Consider the following 16,017-nt stretch of genomic DNA (forward strand, 5'->3'; position numbering starts at 1 on the left):
CTTTTGTATATTTATACAAAGTCAGCTTATTGCCCCCACAAACTGGGTCCTCATTTCACCTACCTTAGAAAGGATGGAAGGCTGAGTCAACCTTGAGCCTTGGCGAGATTCGAACCCTGCAGTAATTGCAGGCAGCTGGTCTTAATAAGCTTAATAACAGGGTGCCTTAAACCCCTGTACCACCAAGACTCTTTTTTAGTAGCCTACTTTTATTTTCCAGTTTTTAATATGCTGTACTGCCTAGTTGTAAAAATTTTAAGCAATTATAATAGATAAAAAGAAGCATATACAACCACAGTAAAATATAAACATGCTGGATTTAAAATGTGACAGAATTGGTTAAAATGCTGAATATTAATATCCTTTAAGCATGCAGGGATTCAACCTATACTTAAAGCAGTGTTAATTATCCCCTGAATTGTGAAGACAGTCCCAGCCTAGCAGATTTAATCTGACTGGAGGGGCAAAGGTTAAGATGACAAATGCAGCTCTCATTTCCCTCTGCACTGTCTCCATTTTTGAAATCTACAAGCTGAAAAGAGTCCATGACAAGTGGGTTGTGAACATTGCTTGCATTCCATCCTCCTGCCAGTTTACATCATTGTGCTTATTGCCTTGATTAACTAAGGTCCTGAGCTTTGCTGGAGAGGTACTTAGAATTAGTACCTGGGTCATGTTTCTGGCCCATCCATCAACCAAATCCTTTGTCCATGAAAGTGGAGATACCAAAGAATGACTCCATTTTCATACTGATAACACCATTCATATATAACCAAATCAAGCATATATATGCTTTGTTGGAAGATGCTGGGATGAGATGCTAATTGAGATATATTCATGGATGCCATAGGAGACACAAAATCCCAGGGTGTTCTTGACTGGGCAACCTTGGCATGGTCCTTCAAATCCCCTAAGGTAGGAAGTCAGGAGTAGTCCACTGCCATGCCAGAAATCACTTTCAAGGGGATCAGGAAAAAAGGTGGAGAGTGGATTATGAATATCCCTGAACTGCTTCAGTCAGCAAAACGCAACAGCTAATATTCAGAATTAGACTATTGGATAGAGCTTTTGGTCAGTGAGATGGAATTCCCGTAGATTCCTAGCCTAAAGCATAAAGCAGCCCTTACTGTTATGATATTTTGGTAAACTTGTATTGACTAAATATGGGAGGTTAGACTTTGTTAGTAGAAATCTGCCTATTGCTTAAGGATAAATCTGAATATGCATTTCTGTACATTTATTTCAACTGCAAGTTTCAAATTAAATCACTCCTGGCACCATTATCCCCTTACTTTCCCGAAACTGTTGCTGTCAGAAAACTACTGAATGTATAAAACTATTTTTAACTGCTCCATTGCATCACTTCTATTCGAATAATGCAGGGTAACGCAGTGCAATAATGCAGTGAGTTTTACGGTAGAATTTGCCTATGTTTCCCTTCAAATTATTTGTCGCTAATGAGGAAACCCGATGTAAAGAATCATGAACTGAGGTCAAATGATGTACCTGAAGGGAAAGATAAGGAGCAAAACAGAATTTACTTGGTCTCCTGTTAGCTTTTGCCTATTATCTTTGTGGACAGGCTCTCTTTGCATAATCATTCAAAGCCATTGCTCCAGGCAAGAGGTAGAGTCTAAACAGCAGCATGCAGATTCACTTATGGTGAATCATTCTTTCACATTTAAACCACTGCATAAAAAACCTTTGTCCAAGGGTGTCTAATTTTCAGTCTGGCCCTCACTTGTTATTGGTTTGTGGAATACTGATATAAAAGCAGGAAAAAAAATCATCTCAGTAGTTTGGAGTATATATGAACAGTGATGATTCGAATTAATCTGTGTACAGATATTCCTCAATTTATGACCACAATTGAGTCCAGAATTTCTTTTGCTAAGTGAGACAAGTAAGTTTTGCCCCATTTTACGATCTATCTTACCACAGTTGTCCAGTGAATCACTGCAATTCTTAAGTTAGACCGTTGCTAAGTGATTCTGGCTTTCCCATTGACTTTGAAAGTTGCAAAAGGTGATCAGATGACTCTGGGTCATAAGTGTGAAAAGTGTCATAAGTCCCTTTTTTAGGTGCCATTGTATCTTTGGACAGTCACTAAATGAAAGATTGTAAGTCGAGAACTACCTGTATTAGTACAGAAACGTGGAATATTTTATAGTCCCTGTGGTAACAGCAGTGATTGATTGAATTAAACCTGCTTCGTTTAATATTAAGAGTCCAGTTTGATTACCACAAAACTAGCTCACTAACCCTATTGCTGGACAGCTCTGATAGCAATGCTTTTCTGTTGTCCAATTTAAATCTATACTTTGTAATTTAAACCTGTTATGTGCCCGATGGACAGAAACTAGAAAGATGAATTTAAATAGAGTCCAGAAGCAAGCATGCCATAAGTTGTTAGTGATTGAAGGCTTCTGTGGCAGCTCGTGTGATAGCACAAATTGTGCAGCCTGAGTGAATTATTTTGATACCATTACGATGCCTATGGTCACTTTTCTATATGTAATCAAATTCTTTCTGCATACTCTTGATTTTCATTTCAGGCAGAAAAAAAATTCTGATTTCTGTGGAATGACTAAGAACAGTTACTGGAAAACTGTATTTGGTGTGAAATAGTTCTTAGTAGGCATGTTTTCTGAGTCAGATTGCTTTTTTTTACCTTACCTCAGCAAAATATAGACATTTCTATTAGCTATTTGGTAACTTTCTATAGAAAAGAGTAATTAAAGCAGTCTATTGCTTAATCAAGAATTTTCTGATGCTGTAACTCTGGCTATAATGTTTGGCCAGCTCATCTAACAAATGTGTATTCTCAAAAACTGAAGGAATCTGGAAAAGTGCTTCCTGATGTTGCTTAGAATAAAAGGCTGTCTTAAAACAAATATGGCAGCCTTTTTTTTTTATTGTAATGCAGCTTCAGCTTTAGCAGGAGTGGTTAGTTAAGACCATCTACTTTTTCTTTCTTTTGACTTGCTAGCTAGTGGCTTTCTTGAAGCAGATTTTCATCCCAAATGTTCGCTTAAACATTTGCCACATTCTCAAGGCAAGTGGGTTGAGATTAAAAACAGACCAAGTATGATCTATGGGCTCTGGTCATCTCCTCAACAGAGAATTCACAGAACAATCCAGGAGATGGACACTTCAAATACCTGCAACAGAATTGGCAGGAACAATTTAAATTTCAGAGGAATGTCAGAAGGTTTGGGATAGGTAGATTGGGGGGAGAGAAATTGAAAAAATATCAAACAGTATAAACAAAGATGAATCATTAGAAGGTCAAGAAATCTATAAGAAACTTACAATGTGGTGTATTTATTATATGTGTTTAAAGACAAAATATGCAGTATTGCAGTTTAAAAGGGCAGAGGAAGGTGTCTCTGTAGTCTGGAGTTAGAATAATATACTTTTTACCGAATGTTCTACTCGATATACAGTGGTTATAAAAAGTGTACCTACCCCTGTGAAAATGCCAGGTTTTTGAGATGTAAAAAAATCAGACCAAGATAAATCATTTCAGAATCATTTCCCACGTTTAATATAACATATGAGCTATGTAGTTAAATTGAAAAACAAATCTTACAGGGAAAAAAACTGAGCGCAGGACAAGAAGCAATAGGTAGGTGGAAGCTCATCAGGGAGATTCAACCTGGAAACGAGGAGGGATTTTCTGACAGTAACAGTAAGAATGATTAATCAGTGGAACAGCTTGCCTCCTGGAGTTGTGAGTGCTCCATAGCTGGAGGTTTTCAAGAAAAGATTGGACAGCCATTTATCCAGGATGGTATAAGGACTCCTTCCTTGGGCAGCGGGTTGGTCTAAAAGGCCTCCAAGATACCTTTCAACTTCAACTGATTCTATGAATAACAATATAACAATCAGGGTGGAAAGGCTTGTTTTAAATCAACTTGATTTAAATCCTAATTTTTAAAGAGCAGCTGTCATCTCTGTCCTGCAGTGGCTCCTCTTCTGACCTGCTGTTGACTCATGGACAGTCCCAATGTTGCAGAATATACAGCCTCATGCTATATAACTAAGCTCCATTTCATGCTGAATAAACTAAATTATTAATATATCTTAAATAGAAAGCTATCTTTAGATAATTTTTACTCCAAAAGTATTTTATTAAAATAAATTTGATAAAAATTTAAAAATCTGATTTTTTTGATTTTTTTTTTAAAAAAATCATCAATTTGTATCTACCCTTGTAACAATGAAGTTGCATTGCAATATACTTAAATATCCAGCCTCTAAGATAGAAAGATTAAATGCAAGTGGGCTACTCCATTTCATCTAGAAGTCCTTTATGGATGATGCCAAAGCTTTGGCATCATCCATTCACCCCCAAGTATAGTTGTGTTATCTCATTGTGATGAGGGAGTGTGGGCCAAGAATGAATATTTCTAACGGGATCACTCAAGATGTAAAAAGTCATCTTGGCTGCCCGGTTAAAGTAAGGCTATATTGCCAAACAACTGGGCAAACAACCAGGTCTTCAACAATTTCTTGAATGACATAACAGAGCGCTATAGAAATTTTGGGGAGAGATCATTCCACAGGGCAGGAATTGCAACAGTAACCATGTTTTCTGAATCCCAAATGATGACATTTAATGAATGAGTCCCACCCTGCTGCATCAAACCAGATGAGCGGAGACAATTGGAGGTACATGGTCCCTCAGATAACCAGGTCGGATCCTCTGCCATGGAGTCCTTTAAGAGTGATAATCAGCCCCTGGAATTCATCCAGAAGCCAATTATTTCATCTTACAAAGCAGCAGGAACATGGGCATATAACTTGGTGCCCCCATCTTTGCTCAGGCTGCTGCATTCTGGACCTGCTGCAGCTCCTGATGGTTTTCAAGGGCAGACCCATTTAGAGTTTATTACAGTAATCCAACTGTCAGGCAACTAGAGCATGAGTGTGGGGGCTTCCCAGTCCAGGAAGGAGCAGACGTAACTGGTACGGAAGATGTAACTGGAAAAGGCCTCTTGGCTGCAACTTTAATCTGCTCTGTGAACAGGAGCTGAGACTCTGAAGACTCCAGATGACATGACCAAAATCTGTTGAAAAGCAGATTTTTGAGGTGTTACACAACCTTCTCTTGGTGATCAGTATAAAAAGGAAAGATTTAAGGTATCTTATGTTAGATCTTATGAAAGGAAATGACACTTATAAGAAAATAAGGAAGCGTTTTGTGAAAGACAACAAACAGCAGAAATGTTTGGCTTATCAATTTTTTTTTAATTTTGATTTATATGCCGCCCTTCTCCGGAGACTCAGGGCGGCTTACAATGTGTTAAGCAATAGCCTTCATTCTTTTGTATATTTTATACAAAGTCAGCTTATTGCCCCCACAAACTGGGTCCTCATTTCACCTACCTTAGAAAGGATGGAAGGCTGAGTCAACCTTGAGCCTTGGAGAGATTCGAACCAGCAGAAATTGCAGGCAGCTGTGTTAATAACAGGGTGCATTAAACCACTGTACTACCAAGGCTCAATTGGTAAAAGAACAAGAGAAAAAATGGTTTGGGATTTAAAAAAAAGCCCGTTTCAACTTCTAACATCAGGTTGTTAAATATTCTTGACTATATGGAAAAAAACATATCTGGAGAAATTGTTAGGGGAAGTTTACAGGGTATTTTGAACCAAATGTAGATCATGGAATTTGCAGACCAGAAAAAGGAAGTACTTAACAAACTATAACAAGAAAATGAAACAGGAAGTAGTGCAGATATGAAAATTGAATAAATCAACAGGACTGGATGACTCCTCTCTATAAGGCTTTCAAAGAAATTCTTACCAAACTATTAAACTAACAGAAGGCTTTTATATTTTCTATAGAGGGAAGTGATCCAACTTGTCTAGAGTCCTATGGACCTATCTCTTTATTGAACGCAGACTGCAAGATTTTCATGGCTGTCCTTGGAAAGAGATTAAATAGCTTGATCAGACTGGATTGGTCTTGAAGCGATAATGTGGGATACATCTTGAGTGCAATCGATAATATTAATGAGGAAAAAGCTTTTGATAGTTTAGAGAAGTGTTTTTATTTCACCTCTCTGAAAAAGATAAATTGAGGCTTGGATTTTCCTTCATGGATCCAGAGTAACTTCAGAAAATTATTCAAAGCAATAGCACTTAGACTTGGATACTGCCAGGGTGGACTTGATTTAAATCGAATTGATTTAAATCACAATTTAAATCATGATTTAAATCACTAGTAAAAAGGCTTGGTTTAAATCAACTCGATTTAAATCTTAATTTTTAAAGAGCAACTGTCATCTCTGCTCCTCCTTTGACCCACTGTTGACTCACCGATAGTCCCAGTGTTGCAGAATATACAGCCTCATGCTACATAACTAAGCTCCATTTCATGCTGAATAAACTAAATTATTTATGCATCTTAAATAGAAAACTATCTTATGATAGATTTTTACCCCAAAAGTTTTTTATTAAAATAAATTCGATAAAAATAAAAAAAATCCAATTTAAATAAAAAAAAATCTGATTTAAATCAAAAAAATCAGATTTTTTTGATTTTTTTAAAAAAATCATTGATTTTTATCCACCCTGTATACTGCTTCACAGAGCTTTACAGCCCTGTCTAAGTGGTTCACAGAGTCAGTTTATTGTCCCCAACAATCTGAGTCCTCAGTTGACCAACCTCAGAAGGTGGGAAGGCTGAGTCAACCTTGAGCGGGTCAGGATCGAACTGCTGGCAGTGGACAGACTTTGCCTGCAATGCTGCATTCTAACCACTGTGCCACCATGGCTCTTTAATTGCCTTTGGCTCCCTATGCTCCACAGTTCCTGACATCTTAGCTGACCTTCTTTCTCCTGCTGCTGACCAATAATCCCTGGCCTGGCCCTGTGTGAGGCAGTTGCTGATAGCACAAGACTTTCTTCCCTAGGATGTGCTCAGCAGTTTCCTTGCAGGATACTGGGGAAGATAGCCTCCTGTGGCCAGCAGTTAACAGGAGTGCAGGATGCTGAGACTGGGCTGGGGTCTGGGTTTTGTGTTGCCCTGCAGCTTAGAAGTTTCTTGCAACCCCAGAGCTGTTTTGCGGCCTCCTTGCGCTTGCACACATGCATGCACCCATTTTTTCCTAATCTTCCTAACCTTGTGCTGCACTGCCTCACAACTGAACGAACTCACACTTAGTTCATAAGTCAAGGACTGCTTTATACTCATCCTGGCTAGGAATAAGTTAATGCTTTATCAAAGATTACCGTAACTTTCTAACCAAATGATTCCAACAACATGTGAAGACAATGAATGACAAAGAAAAACAACAAATTTCATTCAAACAGGTAGACTAGACTAAGATTCAACTTTAAGAATGTACAAGATGCAAAAGTCATTTTGGATTGCCTGCGCTTAATGTTGTACTATTAAGCTAATTGTTGGCCTCGGATTATGTTGCTATGTCTTTGGGGAAGGATTCCCAGAAAGCTTGCTTAAATATCTTTGATCTGGTACCAATTGAAGTGTCCAGTGTATTATAATTAAATAATAGAGTATTAAAAGTATGGGGCGATGAAAAAAGCCCAGAGTAATTGCTTCTTGCCTGAATATTAAATATTTTCATAAGTGCAGTTTTGGTAAGAAATGATCCATAGAGAAATAATCACTGATAGACTGCAAATCTAACGTTTAATAAAATAAAGAGAAAATCTTTTGAGACTTTATCCATGGAACGGTCAGAAACATTATGATTTTAATGCCTTCATATACATAGTATTAGTTCCAAAGGTTTACAGAAGCAAGGTAGAATACTTAGAACTGTGATGGCGAACCTATGGCACATGTGCCACAGATGGCACGCGTGGCCATATCGATGGGCATGTGAGCTCAGCTCCAAGTTGATTTTTGGGCCTACTGGGATCACCGGAAGTAGGGAAACAGGCTGTGGGGTGGGGAAGGCTGTTTTCGCCCTCCCCAGGTTCCTAGAAAGGCTCTGGAGCCTGGAGAAGAGGAAAAAACGGGCCTTCTGGTCCCACCGTGCCGAGCGGGGTGGAGTGTGCGCAGGGGCGGGGCGCATAGGATTATGGGTGTGGGCAGGCATGCACGCGACCCCCCCTCCCCCCGTTCCTGGCACGCAATGGCAAAAAGGTTAGTCATCACTGACTTAGAATCTTGATCAAATTTGAAATAATTATAATACAAAATGCAGACTTCTGTTTGAGTGTATAAAGGTAGCTCTTGACTTACAACAGTTCGTTTAGTGACCGTTCAAAGATACAAGGGCATTGAAAAATGTGACCTGTGACCGCTTTTCACAGTTTCACAGTCCTTTCTAGCATCCCCGTGATCCATGTGATCAAAATTCAGATGCTTGGCAACTGGTTCATATTTATGTGTGTTGCTGTGTCCCAAGATCACGTGATCCCTTTTTGCGACCTTCTGACAAGCAGAGTCAATGGGGGAATCGCTTAACAAACAGGTTACTAACTTACCGACTACAGTAATTCAGTTAACAACTGTCTTAACAACAACAAAAGGAGTAGAAAGGGGCAAAATTCACTTAACAGATGTTTCACTTAACCAAACTTTTGGGCTCAATTGTGGTTGTAAGTCAAGGACTATCTGTGTGTAATACCAAAATATGATTTGGAAATTGGACAAGTTAAAGATTGCAACATCTAAATTGAACAGCTAATATGCAATAGCTACATTGGTTGAAGTTAAATAGTGTATCTCCTGTGAACATCACTGTTAAAAATGGTTCAGGATCCCGCCTAATATGTTGGTATTTCTTGCCCAAATAGTTTTTTAATGGAAGTTTTATATATCAGTTGACAAAAACTGTTGGAAATGTAATCATGTTGGATTATTCTTCTGGTTAGGTATGCTTGGGAGATGTGCTCAGCACAAGCCTAATCCCGAGAAGAACGGGATGGTGCAATGCTCCTAGCTTACCTGTTACTTGTCAGAGAGATCAGAGGAGCTTGTAGCATGCAGATTTGTGAACTCTGATTAGTTCCTTGCACATTACAGTAGATGAGGAAACTAACCGCCCTGAGTCCCTCGGGAGAAGGGCGGTATAAAAATTTAAATAATAAATAAATAAATAAATAAATAAAGATTGGTTTGCTGCAAAGCCAATTGGTAATTGCCTGCCTCTTTTCAGTAATAACCATAACCTTCTCTCCTATAATTACAGATTGGATATAAACACCATGGAAAAAGAAGACTAAGAATTCATCATGATTGGAGGCCTGTTCATTTATAATCATAAGGGAGAGGTTTTAATCTCCCGGGTTTACAGGGATGACATCGGGTAAGTCAGAGTCTTCATCCTGCATTACTTTTGAACCCTGATACCACTTCTTGCAACATTTGAGCTGCTGTTGCTATACATTTTGTGCATGTGGAACTTGTGTATTGTGTGTTGCATCCAGGCTGTGTTCATTTTGTTATCTCATGGTATGTGTTACCTTATATTATTCCCAGGCACTTAACAATGAAAAATAGGTATTGATTGAAGCAACTCTTCTTATGCGTTGAATATATTTTTGTTCTTTAAATACAATATTTTCATTATTTTTAAATATTCTGTTTATGTCAAATCTAGAGAAAGAAATAATAAGCTGCTAAATTTTCTCAAAATGCACTTTAACATAAACTGAACCTTTTTCTTTCTAAGTACAAATAGTCCTTGAGTCACGAATGTAATGGAGCCTCCCCGTTCCACTGATAACCCGAGGATTCATGGGAGTGAATCTTGTACCGTGAATGGGATCACTTCTTCCTTTTGCCCACTCACTGAATTACCTCATGGTGCCCCACAAGTGCTCCCCCCTCCCTAATCTGCCATGCTGGGACACTTGCCATGTGAAGATCTAGCAAGCATTCTCCTCTCCAGCCTCTCAGCTGCATCTGCTCCTCCGACGCTCTGTTCGGACCTCTGCAGGCCGAAATGGAACTCCGGAGAGGTGACCCTCCGAACCTTCATTTTGGCCGGCAACGTGCAGGATGAATGTTGCAGAGCCTCTGCAGTTGTTTGTAAGGGCAAACAACTGCTGTGGTGCTGTAAGATTCGTACTTTTGAGACTTGTAAACGTAACGTTGGACTTTCGCTAAGGGAATGCTTGTAACCTGGGGATTACCTTTATCTCTTGTGTTATTTTTTTTACCTAGGTTTTTCAAAACTATGTTGTTACAGTTGCGTAAGAAAGAGGAATTTGGAAAATTATTGTTTAAAGGTTTTAATTTGAAACAATTTGAAAGGTTTCACTTAAAAAGATATGTATGGTGCGTTATTTCCTTAACAGCTGTGAGTGGTCTACAAAGAAATGATAGAAACAATATTAAAAACCTGTCAAAATAAAACAAAGAGTATATTAAAAGGACTAGCTACATAAATATATTTTAAATCCACTCATAAGTTGTAAAACATTTCCATAGTGTGCGTCATGAACCTTTTCCAATGAAGACAGAAAATACTGACTCATTATGTTTAATAGAGACATAGCAAAGTATGCTGTTTTGTGTATGTTTTAATCAGAATTTCTTTATTTGTTGAACTTAGTTGCAGCTCAGATTATATTGTAGAACCAATATTGCAGACTTAAAGATAATTTTAAGTTTTACAAAGGGTTAAGCAGTCAGCATATAATAATATTGTGTGGCGTGGAATTTTCTTGGAAATCAGAGTTCAATATTTTGTCTAGGCATTGAGGGCGATATCCTGCATAACACTGAATGGTAGATACTCTGAGAGATAAGGCAGTAATGATATCAGTTCAAAGCTTGTATTTAAAAAAGAGATTCATAGAACCTCTGAAGTAATTCTCAGTACAGAGATAAGTAAATGTAGCATTATCAAATTAGGCAGGCTATATTACAAAACTTACACATAATATAAAAACAATGTAATGATTAATTAAAATAGCATTACCTTTATAAGTAGGTGTAAAGAACAGATTAGCTGTAAAAGATTCTGCAAAACCCTTAAATTGCAAAACCCTTAACAAAACCCAAAACAAAAGTGATCAATTTATATACTACTAAAACTCTCAAAAGGTCCAAGCTCCAGACCTAATCCAGTAGTAACAACCCAAGGTGTATGGGCGGGTGATAACTGGGTTTATTAAACCGGACTCAGGCACACAGATGAGCTCCAAAAAGCACTGGTCACGAAACAGATTCAATCTGGGATTAAAGTCAGCGCTGGGAGCATTCGCCTTCCAGTGCGTTTATATAGGCAAGCCACCCCCTCCACCGGTGCAGCCCTTGCCTGAAAGTCAGCTATAGCTCTAACTGGCTCTGCGTGGCTGTGGCTTCACAGCTGATCGACACCTTGCCCCCCCCACAGCTGATTTTGGCCATCGTCTCCCCCCCCCCCCCCGGGGTAAGGCAAATCCTGAGGTTTGACAGGTGGCTCCCCTCTTACCAGGGCCGCATCTGGAAGATAGTAAGCAAATGTAGTGAGGATACATAGCAAAAGGGTACTATACCTGGCATTCTGTATTCCCCCCTGTGTCCCCCCCCCCATTTGTGAGGATATTTCCCATGGTACTTCCTGAGCAAACGGGCCGCCCATATGTCTCCACTTGCTACCCAGCAGGTTTCTGTATCGGAATATCCCTTCCATCGAACCAGGTACTGTAATCAACCCCTATGCAGTTGGGAGTCTAATATCTGATCGATCTCGTAATGGGTCTCTCCTCCCACCTCCACGGGACATGGTAATGGTTGTGGTTGAATGGACTCACAGGCTTAAGTAGACTACTGTGAAATACAGGATACACCTTTCCTAACAGTCTAGGTAGTTTCAGCTCCACTGTTACAGGTTTGATTATTCGTACGATGGGGAAGGGTCCCATGAACTTTGGACCCAACGTCCGGCAAAGGACCCTTAACTTAAATATTTGGTTGACAGATACACCCTGTCTCCCGCCTGGAATGGCTTCTGGGGAGCCCGCTTCCTGTCTCCCTGTATCTTCTGGGTTTTTGCAGCTTTCCGCAAGGCCTTCTACACGGAATGGGGGTGTATTACCTTCCTTTTTAAATATGCTTTTTAATTTTGTTTGAAGCATTATTTATATAGCTATTACAGGTTTCAGGAAACAGTTCTACTTGGGCTATGACCTTATCTGGCTGAACCTACAACTTAAATATTTTCTTAAAACAATTCTTTTCCTGGTTAAGAAAAAAAAAAAATAATATACATTGAATCCTTAATGGGCAAATTCATACCTCAAAGGATATTTTTGAATCAGCAAATTTGTTCATTTATTTATTTATCAAATGTATATATGTTAAGCTCCCAAGCCAATCTTGAAATCGGAAAGCTGATAACTATATGGTGTTGTCCCTTTTGTTCCCTAGTTATCTGAGTTCAGGCTGGAGATGATTACAACAACAAAAAACCAAAATGATTGCAAGGAGTTGTGCTTTTCTGTCAATCAAAAGCTATTTCAGATGTTGGCTTCAGTGGCATTCTGCATGATAAGATCAAGAGAGGGATATGGGTTCATGCTTATCTATGATCACACAGCCTGGTTGCTCCATACTGTACAATTCATACACCGCTTGCCTTTTCTTAAAAGAGCTTTTTTGCTTCTCTGCCTAGCCCAGCTTTTCTTTCCTGGTCTCCTCCAAGTATCTTGAAATATGCATAAATTCCATTGAGCATGCCGATTGAGCAGTGGCCATATACCAATTGTGAATTAGAAGTATGGGGCAGGGAAAGCTGGCCTAGGGAATTTAAATAGTGCCTTGAAATCTTTTTGTGGGAGGGGGTTTTTGTCTGTTGTCTCTTCTCCTTTTGGTTTGATTCATTGTGCTTTGTGTGTACGTGTGTGTTCTAACCTTTCTCTTGTTGCTGTCACTCCTTTTCTTCGCTGACGCCATTTCTGTTCATCCCATCTCATTGGCCGCTGTAGTAATAGGTAAGAGAAGAATGGCAGGAACTCAACATGGAGCACCTGGTGTATAAAGTCAAGCTCACTTTTGTATCACCACTGACATTAAGGCAGTATCAAATCAAAAACATGACTATATGAAGTTTGGCTCATGTTAAAGCAAACCAGTTATTATCTGGTTTGAGAAACTGGAGCCTACAGATTCTTAGACAGTTAGAAACTAGAAACTTCCTCTTACTGATTTTTTTTTGTTATTTGAACAGTCATAAGAAAAGGAGATAAACTATAGAAAACTCAATAGCAATAATCTCAAATATCTATTAAAAGTGAATTTCCTTAGAAGTCTGAAGAAATCCAGATAATTGCTAAACTAATCTTTAAACTTGACATGAATAATGGATTTGGGTTTGATTGCTCAGGAAATTAATCCAAGGTCCTGGCAATGTTAATCTGTATATTTTTGCATCATTATTACAAAAAGGTCTCTGTGATATTTATTAAATGTTTAATAATATATGAAGCTGGGCACTTGAGTGAGAAATAGCTGTCTTGAACTTGAAAACATGAAATGGAAGACATCAATGTGTTCTTGAAGCTAGAACTGATAGTTGATCAGTTGCTTTTACTGTAATTGAAAACATGCAATGAATTTTCTAGACTTTTCCCTTATAATGACATCACCCACATATGCCTAATAAAATATTTCCTCTGAATCAAGGTATGTCCATTCTTTTAAGCAACTCATTCCACTGTTAAGTAAGTATTGATTAGGGTAATAATAGCTTGTGGTATTTTACAATATGCAGTTTGTATAGATAGTGTTTGTTGATAATGAAAAGCGGACCCTGCACCTGCAAGAAAACACTAGGATGAAGAATAACAGTTATAGTTTCTCCCAACTTAATATGTCTTTTAAAACTTCATTCTATGTCTTAGCATATTTATTTTGAAATAACATACAGTTCATGTTTGTCATTGTGATACCCAGCTGTTGTAACACTTTATTCATACATTCTGTTTGATCGTCTATTTTTGTTAACAGTTTCATTTTCTGTTTATTAGTCTTGAAATGCACCAAATTAATTTCCCATTAATATTTCAGTTCCCATTAAAGGATCTTCCAGAATCAACACCAAGTCATCTGTAAAAGCCTTTAACTTAATAAATTTCTTTTAAAGTCATTAATCCCACAATCCTCTCATCTTGTATTTCTATTGAATATTTTAAGAACCCAAATAAAGAAGAGAGGAGACAATGGGCATCACTATTTTGTTTCTTTTTGTATTTCACAGGGTTTTGTTAGATATCCATTAACAATTATTTGTCCTTTCGGTAAAGTGTAAATCGATCTTACCCATTTTATAAAGCTATCTCCAAAATTTGTATTTTCCAAAACCTTGAACAAGAAAGCCGAATTCAAATTGTCAAAGGCTTTCTTTGCATCTCAGATCAATGCGGCTTGTTTTTCATTATGTTGTTTGAATATTCCAAAATGTCCAACACTTTCCTAACACTGTCTTTTAGGTAAAAACCCACATTGATTTTCTTGAATAATTTCTTGCTGAATTGTTTTCAGTGTACCAGCTAGAATCGTGAACTATTTATAGTCATTATTCAATAATGACATCAGCCTATAATCTCTTATTAAAGTCAAGTCTTGTCTCTCTTTAGGTATATTGCTATATTAGCCTCTTTCCAACTTTCTGGCATCTTTCCTCCTTGTAGGATAGAGTTCAGTGCGTTTTGTAAAGGTTGTAAAAGTTTATCCTCAAAACATTTATTATAAGAACGTGTTAATGCACCTGATCTAGGCAACTTTCCCAGTTTAATATTTTTATAGCTTCAGAAACTTCCTGTATTGTTATAAATCTGTTCATAATCTGTCTCTGCTCCTCTATGATCCTCAGTCAATTGAGTTTCTTTGGATACTTATCTATTTTCTCTATAGAGAGTTGTCATTTCCTTTATACAAGTTGGAATAATATTGATAAAATGTTTTTTGTATGGCCACATTGTCCAATAATACAATATCTCCCTCTTGTAAATTCAATATTATGTTCTCCTTTTTTGTAATTTATATTCCAGCCACTCCTGATTTATTTGCAAATTCAAATTTTATTTTATTTTACATAATTATTGTTTTTACATAATTCATTATTCTCCGTGCTTTGGTCATCTCTCTCAACGTCTCCCTACCCTGTTCTAATTCTCCAGGCGGAATGCAGTGGATGCTTTCCGAGTCAATGTCATCCACGCACGACAACAAGTGCGTTCACCGGTCACCAACATCGCTCGCACCAGTTTCTTCCATGTCAAACGTTCCAATATCTGGCTGGCTGCCGTCACCAAGCAAAATGTTAATGCTGCGATGGTCTTCGAGTTCCTCTACAAAATGTGTGATGTGATGACTGCCTATTTTGGAAAGATCAGTGAAGAGAACATCAAAAACAACTTTGTGCTCATCTACGAGCTTCTGGATGGTAAGGATAAGTTGCTCAGTCTCCCTTCTGGAAAGGCGCATCCTTCAATTCGGGCGCTGCAAACCTAGGAAGGCTTTTATGGTATACAGTATGTAAAATTAATTGATTCTGGGCGAATAAATTTAAACTATGCTCACTGTGAGGGTGCTAGGCTCCGTACGTTTTGGTTTGCATTTAGTTTTTAAATAATGACAAGGGCAAAGGAAGAACTAAATGTACTCCAACGGAAGAATTATTTCTTCTCTGTAAATGTTTGACTTCTGCAATGTACACTAGTGAATTCTGGGCATAGTTGAGATAAGAAGATTGACCTGTGCAAAGTGAACCTGATGGTATAGGGGAAGCTACCTCTCGTTTAAAAATTTCAATGTTTTGTAAATCACTTTCTATAGAACTAAATAGCAGACTGAAAGTTAAAGGTGAGTGATTCTCCATGAAGGCGAGTGCAACACAAGCACCTCTAACGTTGCAGCCACAGTTATGTGCTCAAATGGCAGGTTAACATGCTGTGCAAATACAAGTAGTCCTTGACTTACAAGCACAATTGAGCCCAAAATATGTGTTGCTAAGTGAGACATTTGTTAAGTGAATTTTGCCCCGTTTTATGACCTTTCTTGCTACAGTTGTTAAGTGAATGATTTCAGTTAAGTTAGTA

The 16,017-nt window shown here is 38.1% G+C and overlaps 1 protein-coding gene across 1 annotated transcript in view; it reads left to right on the forward strand.

Moving 5' to 3' along the window:
- AP2M1 (adaptor related protein complex 2 subunit mu 1) overlaps window positions 1-16,017 on the forward strand; it is a 37,304-nt gene that overhangs the window by 4,128 nt on the left and 17,159 nt on the right. Inside the window, exons 2-3 of the mRNA XM_070944872.1 lie at window positions 9,177-9,293; window positions 15,097-15,362. Of these exons, the coding sequence (XP_070800973.1) occupies window positions 9,220-9,293; window positions 15,097-15,362 (340 nt within the window). The 5' untranslated portion in view covers window positions 9,177-9,219. The remainder of the gene's footprint in view (window positions 1-9,176; window positions 9,294-15,096; window positions 15,363-16,017) is intronic.

Source organism: Pituophis catenifer, unplaced genomic scaffold (genome assembly GCF_029215685.1).
Source record: "Pituophis catenifer annectens isolate HBS135680 unplaced genomic scaffold, rPitCat1.0.hap2 SCAF_6, whole genome shotgun sequence".
Classification (NCBI taxonomy): domain Eukaryota; kingdom Metazoa; phylum Chordata; class Lepidosauria; order Squamata; family Colubridae; genus Pituophis; species Pituophis catenifer.